The 16,600-nt window shown below is 40.7% G+C and overlaps 1 protein-coding gene across 18 annotated transcripts in view; it reads right to left on the reverse strand.

Moving 5' to 3' along the window:
- Positions 1 to 16,600, reverse strand: part of foxp1b (forkhead box P1b) — a 645,688-nt gene that overhangs the window by 131,831 nt on the left and 497,257 nt on the right. For all 18 annotated transcript variants that reach the window (XM_038810651.1, XM_038810658.1, XM_038810652.1 and 15 more), the window contains 2 exons: positions 11,970 to 12,126; positions 9,840 to 10,035 (listed from right to left, as the gene is read on the reverse strand). In XM_038810651.1, the coding sequence (XP_038666579.1) occupies positions 9,840 to 10,035; positions 11,970 to 12,126 (353 nt within the window). The remainder of the gene's footprint in view (positions 1 to 9,839; positions 10,036 to 11,969; positions 12,127 to 16,600) is intronic.

Here is a 16,600-nt window from a genome sequence, read left to right on the forward strand (position 1 = left end):
CAGTGGATCAAGCATTCTCTGTGAGTATGGAGGTGATGCGCTTCTTGATCAACCTCTCGAAGCACTTAATTACGACTGAAGTCAGGGCCACCGGATGGTAGTCATTGAGGCCTTGAATATAATTGCACCGTTATTGATGACTTTGCCTTCAGTTACCTAAGCCGTATGCCCTGCATCATCATCCTTAGGCGTCTCCACCGCTCTGTCTTGCTTTCCTCTTTTAAGGCATTTCGTGAAATCTATTCCGTAGGCCAATCTACATCTACTTATGTAGTTCGGTATCATATTTTGTTTTCTAATTGCTATATAAACGCAAGTTGTTGTTATCGTTGATTCACACCAAGCATGCTGTTATTAAGAACATCCAAACTGAGAAAAGAAGCATTTGCAGAATTTATCTAGACTATGCAGAACAGGAGTATTGTAGGGACTTCAGAAAAGCTGTGCAGAATTAATCTATGTTGAGCATAATGTGTACGCACTAAATTTTAATCAGCTTAAACAGTCATGGGTATTCAAGACATGTATTGTAAAAGGCAGTATCTGACCTCTGAGGTAAAATATGTAAACGATCAATTTTAATATTACATTATTTTATCTCTTCTGCCATATTATAGTTTCAATGTTCCTACCAGCAATATTCAATGTGGACTATTTTCCTATTCACTATTCTTATTTCAACAGCTGTTGTGATCAAGCAACAGCTTTGTTCAGTCAACAGTAATATGCAGTAAAATCACCCACCAGTGCCCAGTGACATTCTGGTATGCTTGATAGTACCTATATGAATAACTTTACAATGTTTTTTACCTCCTCTACAACCAAAATTATCATACTTATTTTTGGTCGGGCCCGGGGGGGGGGGGTTGTACATTTTAATATAATTTGCTTTAGCTCTCCCATAGCCTTTTAGATCGCAACCAGCCACTTTTATTATTTAGTTTTAAAGGTTTCGAACTGAACAATTCCATTTGCCGTACAAATGATGCAGAAATGTTATTCCCTCCCCCTCTTTTCTTTTAATAATGCCGGTGGATAAATATCTTTGCAGCGCAATACGGATGTTGGTCTTCACCAGCGATGTCCATAAAAACGTTTTCCTCCCAGACGCTCAAGGGTTTTACCCTAAATGATTTAATTATAATTTTCCTTGTGTAAGACAAATTAAAGAGGAGAGTAGGAGCATTGTGCCAAATCAGATTATTTATCTCCTTAACAGATTGCCGCAACTCCAAAGCCCAGAGCTGGCGCTGAAGAATTCTGGGTGGAATATGGGGCAGAAACTGATGTTTTCGTATTCAGTCCACCAAAGAACAAAAGCGATTTTAAAACTAACGCTTCCTCTAAGAATACATCAATGATGCTATCCAGGAATCCCAGGAAAGGTGTCCTTTTTATTCCGATCCTCGTAGAGACTGATAAATGTTTTTTAAAAATCTGAACATTCAGTTAATAGCTGAGAGGATGACACATGATTTCACATTTAAAGTAACCAACGGTTTAAAAGTTCTATAGATCAAACACTGTCTTTTGCAGACAAACGCCACAAAACAGGACATTCCACTTTTTTTATTTTATATTACCAAAAACGCACTTCACAGATTTACTTTACACTGTCCGTCAAGATGATATTCAAGTCTCCTGGAACCAGTCCAAGGTGATTCTTACCTCACAAGGGTTTACTTCTGTTCCTTTGCTTTCTAAGCCTGATAACTTTTAATCTCAGAACTATCTTTCACAGTGAGGTTTTTCCCCAGAGCTTATTCCTCAAATGCAATCTTCCAGCCTTGTTTTTACTCCTCATGAATTTGCTAGTTGGAGCACATGCTTTCACCTGTATTCCTGTGTGGTGTACCAGAGAGGCTTTTGATCTCTAGCTGCTCTCTCTCTCGCCCAGATCCTGGCAGACCAACCTTTTGAGCGTTTCCAGGAATATCCTAGAAACCCTTCCCTTTTCCAACCCCATTTCCATGGTAACATGAATCACATGGGCTTGTGTCTTGGTAGAAATGTTGAAATGAAATGAAAATTGCTTATTGTCACAAATAGGCTTCAAATGAAGTTACTGTTAAAAGCCCCTCGTCGCCACATTCCGGCGCCTGTTCGGGGAGGCTCGTACGGGAATTGAACCCACGCTGCTGGCCTTGTTCTGCTTTATAAGCCAGCTATTTAGTCCACTGTTCTAAACCAGCCTCTGGTTTGTTGATTTGTTAATCATTAGACCCCAGTTCTATCCTATGCTGGAGTTAAATTGACAATTAACAATCTGACATTCTCAACACCTCCAGGAAGTTGGGGGACTAGCAGTCTTACCATTGTAAACACAAATGCTGCTGCCACTGTCTCCAAACCTTACATCTTGGTCCCAGCAAAGCACTCCAGGCCTATCTTTAATCTTTAACAGCCCCCTCACCTCAACCTATTGTTAGGCAGACTTTAGAACAGGTCACATGACCTTTTATTTTACCATAAATTAAAGACAATGGGCTGGATTCTCCGTTTCGCAGGGAGCCCGGGGATTTCCTGACGGCGTGGGGCTGCCCACAATGGGTAACTCTATTGGCCGGCTGGCAAGACCGAGAATCCTCGGGCCCCGGAGAATCCTGCCCCAAGGGCAAGATTTAACGGAACAATTTCTAAGACTCGTTTGTGTTTCCTGAAAGCCGCGTTAACGAGATTGTGACCGGCATTTAACAGCATTTAGTGCCGAAATTTGCTCCAGGAGCTTCTTGGCACTACTGGCTGCCTCGCTGTCTGAATCGCCAGACTCACATCTCAGCTTCTTGCCATTAACAAGGGGGGGCTGCTTTTAAACGCTCCCTCAGCACTCACTCAGTCAACACACAAGCATTACAGCACACAGACCTGCTCTTCACTTTGGGGATTATGACCTGGCCAGGCTTCTGGACACTGTGGAGGCAAGAATGGACATCCTGTTCCGCCAAGGGGGTCAGAGGCCCAGCTGCAGGGCCACCAATGACACTGGAAGCAGTTCGGGCAGCATGCCCACTGAAGACCACCGATCTCCACCGAGCTGCAAGTGCACATTATCCCATCTCATCTGGCATCAGTTACGCATGCCACCCCTTAAATCCCCAACCGTCCCCCCGCCAGCCCCAAATTTTTGGCTGTCTCCTTGCACCCTGCACCACATCCGATATTCATACTTGTTCCTCAGCATCCCCTGGCACCCACCAGCACATCCCTTTCATGTCCAAATGAGGTGCCCACACATGCTGCATACCATAGATCCCCCTGCTCCCTCAAGAGTGCAATGCAGCTCACAGTGTCATCTCTTTGTTCCCACAGGAGAAGCGAGCCCATAATAGGTGTGAAAGGTCAAGACCTGGGGGGCGGGAAGGGGCTCACCCTCTATGGGAACGGGCCCTGGAGGTCGCGGGATTGACAGAGGAGAGAGCAGTCACTGACAGTAAGGTTTGCCTGCACCGCAATGGTGAGGATCCACTGTCCCTTCTCACAGATGAACTTAAGTAAGTTGTTCATGTCAGACAAAATTATCAATGACCACATGACCATTGTCTCGCAGGATCTCCATCTGATGGGTCCGGCCTATCCAGAGTCGATCCCCCTCCATGCCTACCACCCAAGAGAGCACCTCGAAGGAGAGCTCCAAGGAGACCATCATCGAGGCATCACAGCTATCATCCCACACATACCTCAGTGGGTGACATTAGTAGACAGTCTAGTGGGACACAATCTGGTGAGCACCACACAGTTTCTGACGCACATCAGGTGGAGGCAGGAACATCCATTGCACCTGCATCACACTTTTAAAAAGGAATATTAAACAGCGCCCCTGCAATTTCCTGCTGGGGAATTGGTTAATTCCCGGGAGGCCGTTAATATTCAACTTCAATCTCACTGGTGAGATGGAGATTGGTGCTAACTGGGCTTAATGATTTGTACGGCATATTTGGGCAAGATCTAGAACCCGCCATGGGGAGCGGGCTGGTTAGATGGCAAACTGATTTGTAGCTGTCACAAATCTCGATTTTGGTCTTTCTCGCTATTTAACCGCAGCCCCAGATCCATGCCGGGTGCAACGTGGTGGTTAAATCGCACCCTCAGTCCCTAATCATACAAACATCATAATAGTAATATTTTTCACAGTGACAAAATATGATGTGTCCCACTGATTGGGTGCTTGCCCCTCGACTTGTCTTCGTTTATAATAGAATTGAGCACTATTCAGCTATACACGAACAGTTTCATGTGTCATGTGAAATCTGGTCAGGCACCATAATGCCTGACAAAACTGCAACCAAAGCTCTAAGTGCAGTTGTGGGCACCCTTCCTCAGTTACTCTTGTGCTTTACTTATGGACACAGTTGTAATTTAATCACTTTGAGCAAATGGATAGCATATACCTACCATGTACAAAACAAAAGGGGGAAAAAATTCAAAACTAACTGCACATTACCTCCTCCTCTCTGACCTCAATTCATTGCAAGATTTAACCCCATTTGTTCAATATAATCAATTGTGAATTTTGTCAAAAACCTTCGTTATATTACAATAGTAAGATTGATAGAAGGCTAAACATTATATTTTTTTTCCACGAGAGGACGTTGGGATCCCGTTGGAAATGATCTATATTTCATTTCGGTAATTGGCAAAATTAAGTGAAAAGATGAAGCATTTGAGGTCAATAAAATCTCAGGAATATTAGTTCTGTCAGCAGTTCCAATATGATGAGAATAAATATAAACCTGTTACTTTGCTATGGAAATAAAATATTGTTCTAACCTAGGCACAGTACATTGTAAATTATTTTCATGCTTCAGTTATGTAAAACAACCTAGTTACTCAAAACACTGATATCTTTGGAAGTGGAGTCTGGTGGATCTGAATTTTTAAAGTCGGTCAGAATTATATCTATTCTAAAATGCACAGTGGATTCCAGTAGAAGTGGCTGCTAGTGAAAGATCCAGCTACCCCCGAAGTGATTCGTGTTTGCTCCTGGCATGTTAGTGAGGGAAAAAGCTGCTGCCTCAGAAATTGTTATCTACCTCAAGCTTTCTTGAGCACCTATGTTAAGGTGCACCAGATGTGAGCCTAATGAAAAAGGTCAAGTTACCTACCCAACAAAAAGAAAAGCACACAAGTTTTGAAAGCCCATAATTTTGTTTGAAACATTAACTTTGAAGAATGCGGAGGAAGAAGGAGCAGTGGCACTCGATTACAAGTGCGGTATCATGAGCCTGGTGGTCCTCACATTGGCCTTTGGAGTCCCAGGGCTTTCAGGCAGCCTCTCTTGGCAGGAGCAAATATATTGTGTCCTCAACGTGACAATAATAAAGATTATTGTTATTATTATATGGATAGGGTTTCAGAGGGGCTGGCTGGGACAAAAAACTACCTTGAATAGTTATCAGGAGACAGATCAGCACAATGAGAGCAGATTCAAATCAATTCCTACCTATCAGGGAGTGCAGAACAGTGGGAGTACAGACATTCACCTAGTTCCATTCCCACATAGCCAGAGAATCACCTACAATTGCTTCTCTTTGTGCCCCTACACCATGAGATTGGGTGGTTTTCAAGAATCTATCTTTGACACCTCGATCTATACGCTAACCATAGAACCTCAGAATTCCTACAGTTCAGAAGGAGGCCATTCGGCCCAGTGAACGTGCACTGACCATCTGAAGGAGCACCCTACGTAGGCCCACTGCCCCACCCTATCCCCGTTACCCCAATTAACATGCACATCTTTGCACACTTAGGAGCAATTTAGCAATGGCCAATCCGCCTACCCTGCACATCTTTGGACTGTGGGAGGAAACCAGAGCATCCGGAGGCAACTCATGTAGACATGGGGAGAAAATGCAAACTCCACAAAGACAATCATCCAAGGTTGGAATCCGGGTCCCTGCCATTGTGAGGCACCAGTGCTAACCACTGTGTCAATGTGCCGCCCCATATCTTTTTATTAAAACAGTAAAAAATATATACAAGGCCAAATGGTACAAACACTAATTTTGTGTTGGAGAAACACAAGTACCCTCCCCATAGTACTAATGTATGGGGAGAGGGGGTGGATACTGATTATTAAAACAGTTCACAACACATATCTATAAAAAACAAATGGCACAAACCCTAAACTTTGTGCTGGAGAGACCAGATACCCTCGCCTCTGTACCAACAGAAGGGAAAGGAAGGGGGTGGTGGGGAGAGAGGGGAAAGGAGAGAGGGATTCAGGGTGTTGGTGGGTGGGAGCCCAATAGGACACTATGTGAACTTGCTATGAAGGCAGAAAAATAAAAGAACCTTCAATTAAGATGTGCCTGATTCCTTGGAAGCTTCATTTAAAATAAAACAACTCCTCACCTACGCTAGCAACACCCAGCTGCAGAAAACTACAACTGCATTTAAATTCCCAAACTGCTTGTCCCACATGAACAGCCAGGAACTTCTTTCAATTAACTGTTGAGAAGAATGAAGCCACTTTCTTTACGTGCCATCAGAAAAATCTGCTGCTATGTTCTAAACAGCACCAAGTTCACCCTTGAACTCACTATCCAAAATTGGCTTCCAGCTCAGAAATTGGCTTCCAATGTCAACTTTAAAATTCTCGTTGGCACAATCGAATGGGCCTCAACTGGCTGCAGCTGGGATGTTCACCCCTTACTTGGGAGAAATGCTGCCTTACAGAGCTGCAAGCCAATCAGATGGGCCAGCATCTCTCCAGTCCTTGCAGTGACAAGAGCTGCAGTGAACTGAGCAGGAAGTGCATCAACATTCCTGAGCTAAAGTCCTGGGACCAGAGGGTGAGGAGAGGCCTGATTGGGGTAAGACACAAAGGGGGCAATCGGGGTGTCAGCAGACAGACCAGGAAGAAGATGGAGACAACTGGCACCTTGATATGAGTTATTATGTGAAAGGGACTTAAAAAGTTGCTGATGTTTTATTTCAGTTACAGTCTAGACAACTTAAGAGATGTTTTTCAAAATTTCTTGGAAGTTGGTTGCCATCACTTTTGCTGAACTGCTCTCCAAGGCTTGTATGATAATGATCAAGAGCTGAGTTGCTGAATACACTATACTATGTCTGACTGAGGTGGGACAGATGCTGATGTTCATTGTGCCATTACATACTGCAGTCGTGCTGCAAATTATTTATTTTAGTTTTCTGGATATCTATACTAAAGGACATAGGAGTTAGTGACTTGTGCCATGTAACGCAGGCCCTCTTAAATTGCACTGAACTCCCCCATATGGTAGATCTCCAAAATCTTTCTTCCTTGAGCTTCAGAGATTCAAGACAGTAGACTTGGAAAGCAAGCAATGACTTCAGTAGAATATCCACTCATCACTGCCCTATTTTCACCTATGGCTCTTCTGTTATTCTGAGGGTAATAAATAAATTAACAGCAAGCTGGCTGAGAGCATCAAACTGTGAGTCTATCAAGTCTGTGTTTTCAGCGCAATCCTCGACAAATGGTGGGATCTGGACAATATATGACAGAATAGATTTCCTACAATGCAGAAGGTGGCTATTCAGCCCATCGACTCTGCACGAATCATCTGAAAGAGCACTCTATCTAGGCCCATTCCCCTGCAATCCCACTTAACCTGCACACCGTTGCACACGAAGGGGTAATTTCACATGGCCAGACCACCTAACCTGCACAACCTTGGACTGTGGGAGGAAACCGGAGCACCCAGAGGAAACCCACGCAGACACGGGGAGAAAGTGCAAACTCCCATGCAGTCACCCAAGACTGGAATTGAACCCGGGTGTCTGGCGCTATGAGGCTGCAGTGCTAAATACTGTGCCACCCCAGGTGACAGGAGAAGAGGCTAAACAGTTTCCACATTTGCTGTCTCAGGTATATCCTCGGCATCTTATGAAGGACCAGGCCACCAACTCGGAGGTAGTGGAGCATATTAATTCCAACAGCATGTATTCATTGCTAAGCCAATAATGTCTGCACTGGCTTAGCCACATTCCTTGGATGGATGACAGCTGCATACCCCAAGGCCTTCTGTACAGTGAATTGGTCACCGGATCATAACTTCCTGGGTGCCCATACCTCCACTATGTTACAATGTGCTGCTCATTAACTGGGTAAAGGAGGAATCCTCAGCCAGTCTTTCCTTAATATAAGGTTACTACTCTCCCCTTCCCCTAGTGAACTATGCATACTTAAGAATAATGCTCTAACCGTTCCCCATTTAGTAACAACTACTCTCATTGCAACCAGAACATGCACTACATTGAGACAGGATTGCAACTTTAGCCCACTACAAAGACACCTGCAAGCGAGATATGATACTGATAACTGTGTGAGACAGCGTCTTGACAGTTGTGGCCTCTCGAGATTGACTGTTTGGAAGGGCCGAGAGAAAAGAGGGCAGCAAATCATGCACCTTTTCAGCCCTCTGTTTTGCTCTGCAATAAATGCAGCAGAGCCAGAGTGGGGCTCCTGAGCTAGATCAGGCAATGCTTAATACAGAATTGACGACCATGGTGTGAACCATAGATTTACAAGATGGAATTAAGCCCATTATCAATGAATGAAGGAGTGCAACACTTGGAAAGTGACTGCAAAGGTGGGTCAAGGGAACATATTGGGTTTACCTTGTTTGCTCCAGCAAGCTTGTCAATTTCCTGTCACAAACACCTCCTCCACATTCTTGGGAAATCTTTGGCCACAAACCGGCATCTCTGCTTCACATCTCCAATATGAGGACATTTGGGTCAGCATTTTGAAGATTTCTTCAACTTGATTGTTGTTCTTTGATTTCCAGAATTGCGATTGCCTCTTTAAGAGCCGCAGCTCTTGCGTCTTTCTGACGCCTATGATTTTGGTCTAGCTTCCAGGTATTTTCCAACCTCCTTCACCTTCTTGTTCATGTCACCCTCTCATGTGTCTTTCCAATTATTTTCTGTGCCTTTATATATAAACTGCTGAAATCTGCGACCTTACTTTCACCTCTGCTCTACTTCCTCCAATCATTCCATTGTATACGAGGCTGTGTTGTCAATGAAAATATTCATTTTCTAAATAAATTAATCAGGCTGGATATATTTTTTTCACCCAACATCTTTGAAAGACCTTATACTCTCTTTCAGGTGATAAACTGATATCTAATGTACCCCCATAGGAGGGCGTGAAGGATCTGCTCTAACAATTTGAAAGCATAGCAGAATTCTCTGTTGTCAAGGCCAACACCCTTCCCTCAAGTACCATTACTAAAAATGGACATCTAATCATTCAATCATTTGCTGTTTGATGAACATTACAGTGCACAATTGTTTGCCTATAAGTCAACAGTCACTACACTTCAAAGTTAATATATTGGCTGTAACATGCTTGGGGATATCACGAGGAAGTGATATAAAGCTGCACAAATGTACTTACAACTTCTAAGTATGCAATCCTACAGAGTTGGAGGCGAGAGACAAGGTTCTGCATGTTGCCATATGATTTAACTGGATTCTGAATATTTGTAATGAAAAGTAAGTTATCAAGCAAACTCATGGCATTAGTACGAGTTGTATTGTGGATGATAGTGGCCATTATATTGATATGCCACTCTTTAGGAAACAGGGCAACAACAAAACATTGTCCGAGAACATTGTGCAGAATCCCATTAGCACTGCATGGCTACTTACCCACACAATTCTTCTGAGGTCTCATTTTTTTCATATAAAGCGAAATACTAGCAGGATAATCAGGCATCATTACACATAATAGATTATGATGAATGAATGGAGATACCACCAGTCAGACAAGTGAGGGCTATAAAAGGACTTATGAGATAAAACAAATTAGTTGGATCAGTGGCGAATAATGTCTTATTAACGCCTACCATTCCCTTTTTGGAGTGTGACCCGTAGACTGTCCGTTCATCAGGGTTACTGGTAGTGAGGTCTTAGGTGGTGGAGCAGGAGAGCAAATTGAACTAGTAGAAAGGTCTAGGCTGCCATTTTTGGTTACACTTTCTTCCATCGTGTGAGCTCCAGTCACTTCTTTCCACAGCTGCTGCAGTTCTGTTGGAGTCATGCCTGTGTCAAACAGCAATAGTTCCATATTGTATAATTAGATCCATGAACAGCAGATTTATCCTTCTTCACACACTAATTAAAATACCAAAGTGTATGTAAACAAGGTCTGATGTTAATTAGACAATTCCTAACTATATTCCTGTGTGTTGCAATACTTCTAACAAGATACAGTGTAACCCTCTGTATATTCAGTTAGTGTTGATAATTAAAAGTAAATTCTTCAGATGTATGCTATAATTGATCTGTTCAAATTTCAACATAACCAGACTGCTCTGCACAGTCACTTCTCCTTTTAAAATCAAAGCAATTAGTTATTATCACAGATATTTTGCAATATATTAATGGAAAATGCATTCCTCTTTAAATATAAAAAGCATAATTGAAAATAATGTGCTGTAAATGTAACCAATTCATTTGCACCATATTCAAAGGCCTTTTATAATTTTACTACGAAATTAGAATATTATGTCAGTAATTATTTTTTAATCACCTGTCTTTATCATTAAAATTTGATTTCATTCAAAAACCAATGTGCAAATTTGAAAGCAGAAAGCAAAAAAAAACTGTGGTTCTAACTATATTTTAATTACAAATCACAATTAAATATTCAAGCACTTCAGATCAGGAAGAATACCAGGTCAAAATCTAATTTATTATTTTCAGTTTGGGTGCAAGGATGGGATAATAATCTCAAAGTGATCAGCCAAAATATCTTTACTTTACTAAACTATTGCTAAAGATTTTAATTACGGTAGCATTGGAGAGTGTAGGTCTAATAAGGCTATAGACTCCAGAGAGTTTAAGTGGTTAAGAAGTGTGAAATGAGACTGATAGGATTTTTACATGTCCTGGCCAGATAGTTTGCATATCAAAGAATAGTGAATTATAGCAGGACAGTAGAACAGCCTTCCAAGCGTTAGTCTAGCACATAAACCAGAAAGGTCACAACTGATTGTCCTATTCCTTTGCACTGTCCTTTCATTTGAAAATATGATACCAGAAATATTAATATTTTTAAGCAAGTATTGTGAATAATACTGCTTGTGCGGTAACAATTACTGCCACAGCCGACCAGAAAACCACTATTTGCATGGCTAAAACAGAAGTCAATAGTCATGCTAGCTGATAACATGATATTCTACTGAAAGAAAGATGGTCACATGTTGTCTTTAATCGGATTATCCTGAAAAGGATCCACTATATTTCTTTCATTTCGTTTTAAATACCTACACTGTTGTTCCTCCTTATAAAAGAAATGGACACTACTTTGTAAAATGTATGTTGTTGGAAAATGTGATTGATTACTGCTCATAGAACTCAATTTCCCAATCCCAGGTAGTACTAGTTGAAAGACAAACAGTTGCTCAACCTTTTTCGTCCTTGTACCTCTATACTCAGGTGACCATGTTCAAGCAAGCATAAAGTTGATTTAAGGTTCATAATGACATCGGTTTTGGGCTATTATCGCAGTGATAAAAAATTACTTTGTATTTCTGCCTGCACAAACTCTCAGTTGCTTTCCAAAGAATCCCAGTTCCACAGGGAGAAGTGTCACTGCTATTAGTTTACTGCGCCAGTAAAACTGTAACTCTGAAGCCACTCGGTAGGTTCTTTGGTCAATAGCTTGCAGATAGACACCCTTAGGCTTTAAACATGCTCTTTAAACACCAAAGGAACAGGCTAGCTGTAACATACAACTATTCAAATCAATCAATGACATGGCTGCTGAATTACCTAAGGGTGTCCCTGATGTGTTGCTGCACAGATTACACTTCATGCATCGTCTCATTCATAGCTTTCATATTATACGCTGGTGTGTCCTGTCACTGCTCAATTGCCCTCTCCTGAACAACTTAACTGCTGTGGCTTTGCAGTTCCCATTTGTGCAGCCCGACCAGGAGGCCTGTTTTAAACAGACCCATCTCCTTGCTTACCTTGTGCCAGTGTTTGCAGAGAGAGAGCCGGCTGTCCGGACTGGACTGTGAGCAAGCCACAACGCTGCATAGTCATTATGTGCTGTTGTTGAAGCTGCTGCACCTGGATAAGCTGCTGCTGAAGGGCTAAGTGGTGTGCTGCCAGTGGCTGTTGTTGCTAAAATAAAACATTAAAGATTAGTGATAAAATTCACATTATACTACAATTTTGATAAATTTAATGTTTAAGAACCATTGTACTTGATAGGGAATAAAATAATTTTGTCTTGGAAACATAGTTGGCCTTCCATATAAAGTTGATCTAACCTTTCCCACTCAGATATAATGATCACTGCTGTGGATAAAAGATGTCCTATTGAGAAGGTTGTTTGAGCTGAAGGTGATAATGACCACCTAAGAATATCATAACCTTTACTGTGATAACACTCTTGAATATCGTTAAATAAATTATATTATCAAAATGTATACATTTATTTTCAACCTATTTATGATGCACATATATGACATTCACTAAATTCTCCCCAATAAGAAAGTGTAACCATTTCCCCAAGACATTCAATGGTACTACCATCACTGAATACCCACCACCAATATTCTTGGGAGTTACCAGACCAGAAGCTGAACTGGACCGGCCATATGAAGATTGTAGCCACAAGTGCATGTCAGAGGCTGGGAATTCAGTGGAATTCCAAAGCCTGTCCACCAACTACAAGGCACAGGTTTTGTGATGGAATGTTCTCTACTTGTCTGGATGAGTGCAGCACGAACAACACTCCAGAAGCTTGCCACTATCCAGGACAAGATATCCTGCTTGGTTGGCACCCCATCTACTAACTTAAACATGCAATGCCTCCACCACCAATGCATGGTGGCAGCACTTTGTACCATCTGTAAGATGCACTGCAGCAACTTGCCAGGGGTCCTCAACAGCACCTTTCCAACCTGCGACCTCTATCATTCAGAAGAACAAAGGTAGATATATGGGAACTCCACCACCTGCACATTCCTCTCCATTACGCACACCATCTGAATTGGAACTATATTGAAACTCCATCATGGTCTTCAAAATCCTGGATGTCCCTCCCAAGCAATGCTGTTGGTATACCTACACCACATAGACTGCAGTGATTCAAGACGATGGTTCACATTCACCTTCTCAGGGGCAATTAGGGATGGGCACTAAATGCTGGCCTAGTCAGCAGTGCCAACATTCCATGAACGAATTGAAAATAATTAAAATTAGTAACTTTTTATCTGCATGAATGACTTGTCCGCAAGCCAGAATTCCTGTTGACAATGGCCCTTGAAATAAATGGAAAAGTCAAAGACTTAAATAAGAAAAAGTTAATTTAATGTTGTTAATCAGCCATGACAAAACATGAAATAACTTACTAAATCATTCATAGAAACAGCCTCTGGATTTTAATTACAGACATTTATAATTTAGCAAACAGCATCTGACTTGAATATCGGTATCCCAATACGTCATCCAGTTCCACAAAGCCCTTGTATTGATTGGTCATATAGTAATCTACTAACATTTATTAATTTTATTTTTTAAAGTCTATTTCTCCATTCCCCTTCCACCACCATTAATTGATTTAAGCTATGCAACTGATTAAAAAAATCAATATGTACACTGTTTAACTAATCTATACTAATTTTTCCATGCCATTCAAAGACACACCAACAGTTTTAATGTTCCAACAATATATAAATATACATCCAAAGTGCATTTAATAGCAGTAATTATGTTTTGTTGCATTATTTTCCACATCTATTCATTTTATAGTGCTATAATATGAATACAAGCTGAAGTGCTATTTGGCATGGTGAAAATCACAAAAAATTCTGCTCAAAGTCAGTAGTAAATATAAAAACCAACTGAATGAAGGCTAAATATTATGAATTACAGAATGTAAATAATTATTTCCTTATGTTAAAGCATAAATGAAAAATCGAACAAATATCGTTGAAACTCACATTTTATGAACTTCTCTATTTGCATTTAATACTAGTGGAGGATAAGCTATTCCATAACGGTAAGCATTATAAACATTTCATTCACCCGTTCACATTTGCAATTTTTTTTTCTTTGTCCTTTTTTTAATACATACCTTATTTCTTCAGTATGATTGCAATGCCTAATGAATAAATTTGAGCCAGATGCAGAGGTTTGTATCATGAGCAAATTTGAAGGTGGGGCTAAAATATCAAAAGCTCTGGAATCATTTGCCAAGATGACTAGAAGTTGAAGTGGAGAGATTGTAGGATCATTCTGGACAGACCAGCTAAGATTAACCACATGGTTTTCTTCATTCAAATTTATCTTATGATCATCTTTATGTATTTTTGCACATCAAAATACTTGACTGATTCAAATCATTAAATTCAGCTACTTTAAATAGCTCAAAGTGCTGCTGGGCTAATATTGTATCTTAGATGTGCACTTTGATTTAATTTTAATCCGTAACGTTACATTTTACATGTATTTACACGTAAACTTAATCAGTTATTTTACAGAAAGTAATGGCTTCTAACTTAAAAATGAAAACCAAGAATTGGTAGCTTGCCATTAAAATCAATCATTTTCATTTGCCTCTACGTGATTTAATTTTCAAGCTCAGTACTCTAATTGGAAGGCATTATGCAATTTTGTGCGTCATATAAATAGCTAAGTGGTAAGCCTCCTTTAAAAATTCTGGATTACACTGAACATCTCCTGGAAAACACTGTAATTTGTCTAGTTGGTCTTTGTAGAGAAAAGGGCAAATACACCCAACTTCAGGAGACATTAATGAGGTGATTATTTGATGTAAATAATTTTCTGTTTTGAACCATGGTTTACTTGAATCAAAACAGTATAGATAATAATCAGTAAACATAAGATTGCTCAGCCATTCCAGGTCATGAGTGGTAGGTATATCAAGGCTTGACATGCACATGCTCCTCTCTTAATTGGAAAAATCAAAAAAGTCTGATATTCATTCTAAAATCACTAGTTAACTGTGCATGATTTTGATACAATCTCTGTACAAAACTATTTACATTCAGGTAAAAGCAACATGTATTTTACATTGGCAGAAAGTAGGGGAAATGAGAAACTGTACCCTCTTGAGATAAATCGAATTTTGGAGGCAGCACTGATCTAATACTGGAGAATTACCCAATCTTCAAAGCTTTACAGATAGAGAGGGTTTGTGAATACATTTTGACTGTGCAATAGTATAAAATGGTTGATAGCCCAGACAGCAACCTGTTCTGCATTTCTCCCGAAATGGATGCAGAAACTGGGAGGGATGTAAAATGGCTGCAGATTCATTATAATCCATTGTATACTATCACACAGTCAGTTCTACCCTATTTACATCACAATCTCATAACATGTTTAGCTGACACGAATACTAATTTTATTCAAAATTCAAAATCAGAAGGTGTTACCAGCTTAAAATAACAACATCTATTATTGATTTAAAGGCCAGCACGGGTTCAATCCCGGCCCTGGGTCACTGTCCATGTGGAGTTTGCATATTCTCCCCATGACGAGTAACCCAAAAAGATGCGCAGAGTAGGTGAATTGGCCATACTAAATTGCCCCTTAATTGGAAAAAAAAAACTGGGTACTCTAAATTTATTTTTGAAAATCTAGTCTTGATTAAAAACTCTCCTGGGCAGTTTTGATCAATTAAGGAGCTTGGTGAGAAATTTCCAGAGTATGTTTTTCCTTATTGGTCCTGGGGTTTTATTTGTCTCTCTCAGGAGATTACATGGCTGTGTTGGGGTGGGAGCATGTGGAATGAGGGAGAAAATAAGCGATTAGCACTGCTGCTCCAACCTCAATATGGGGCAGACTTAATAGGCCAGCCGCTCTTTTGCTGCCCATCAATTTTGTAGATTCATAACTACCTCCCATTGACATTGTCAATAATATTACATCTTTTTTTTTAAGCTGACAAAGTCCATTTCCAACCCACACCACTTTCAGTTCATCAGGTCATCTTGCAATGAAGTTTGGAAAATTATAATGGCTGCTGTATATATATTTATTGAACTAAACTAAGCAAATACTTTGGATTCATATTGATTGTAACACTGAATTAGCATCATAACTTTCACAGTAAGGGAGATATTTCTTTCATTTAGTGTAACCAATAAATCAAAAAGGATCATTATGGATCCAATAATCTTTCCCACCTCACCTATTTTGAAGCCTCGACCCAGGAATATTTGACCCCACCCAATGACGTGGAACGGCAGAGACAATTTGCCATTGGCCTTTGGTAGCATCTGCTGGTCCTGCCGAAATCTATGGCATTTTGTATGGCTTGCCCACCCCACTGGCAGGGAATTCTGACAGCGGGACCAGACGATCCGGCCAGCACAAAGGGCTGGAAAATCCCACCCTCGGGGGTTCTGTTGTATTCAACAGTCACGCTATTACCTTGAAGGTGGAAAGATTCATCCCTCAAACTTTGGGGGGAATACATCATTTTTGAAAAAGGAACTAGTAATCTATCTGGAACCAAAAACAAGGCCATGATCCATGTCGTTCACTTTACAGCGTTGGGGATTTATAAACTCACTTGCCTAGAACACCAGTGGAATAAAAGGAATTGGGAAATAGATATACA

Source organism: Scyliorhinus canicula, chromosome 11 (genome assembly GCF_902713615.1).
Source record: "Scyliorhinus canicula chromosome 11, sScyCan1.1, whole genome shotgun sequence".
NCBI classification, from domain to species: Eukaryota; Metazoa; Chordata; class Chondrichthyes; order Carcharhiniformes; family Scyliorhinidae; genus Scyliorhinus; species Scyliorhinus canicula.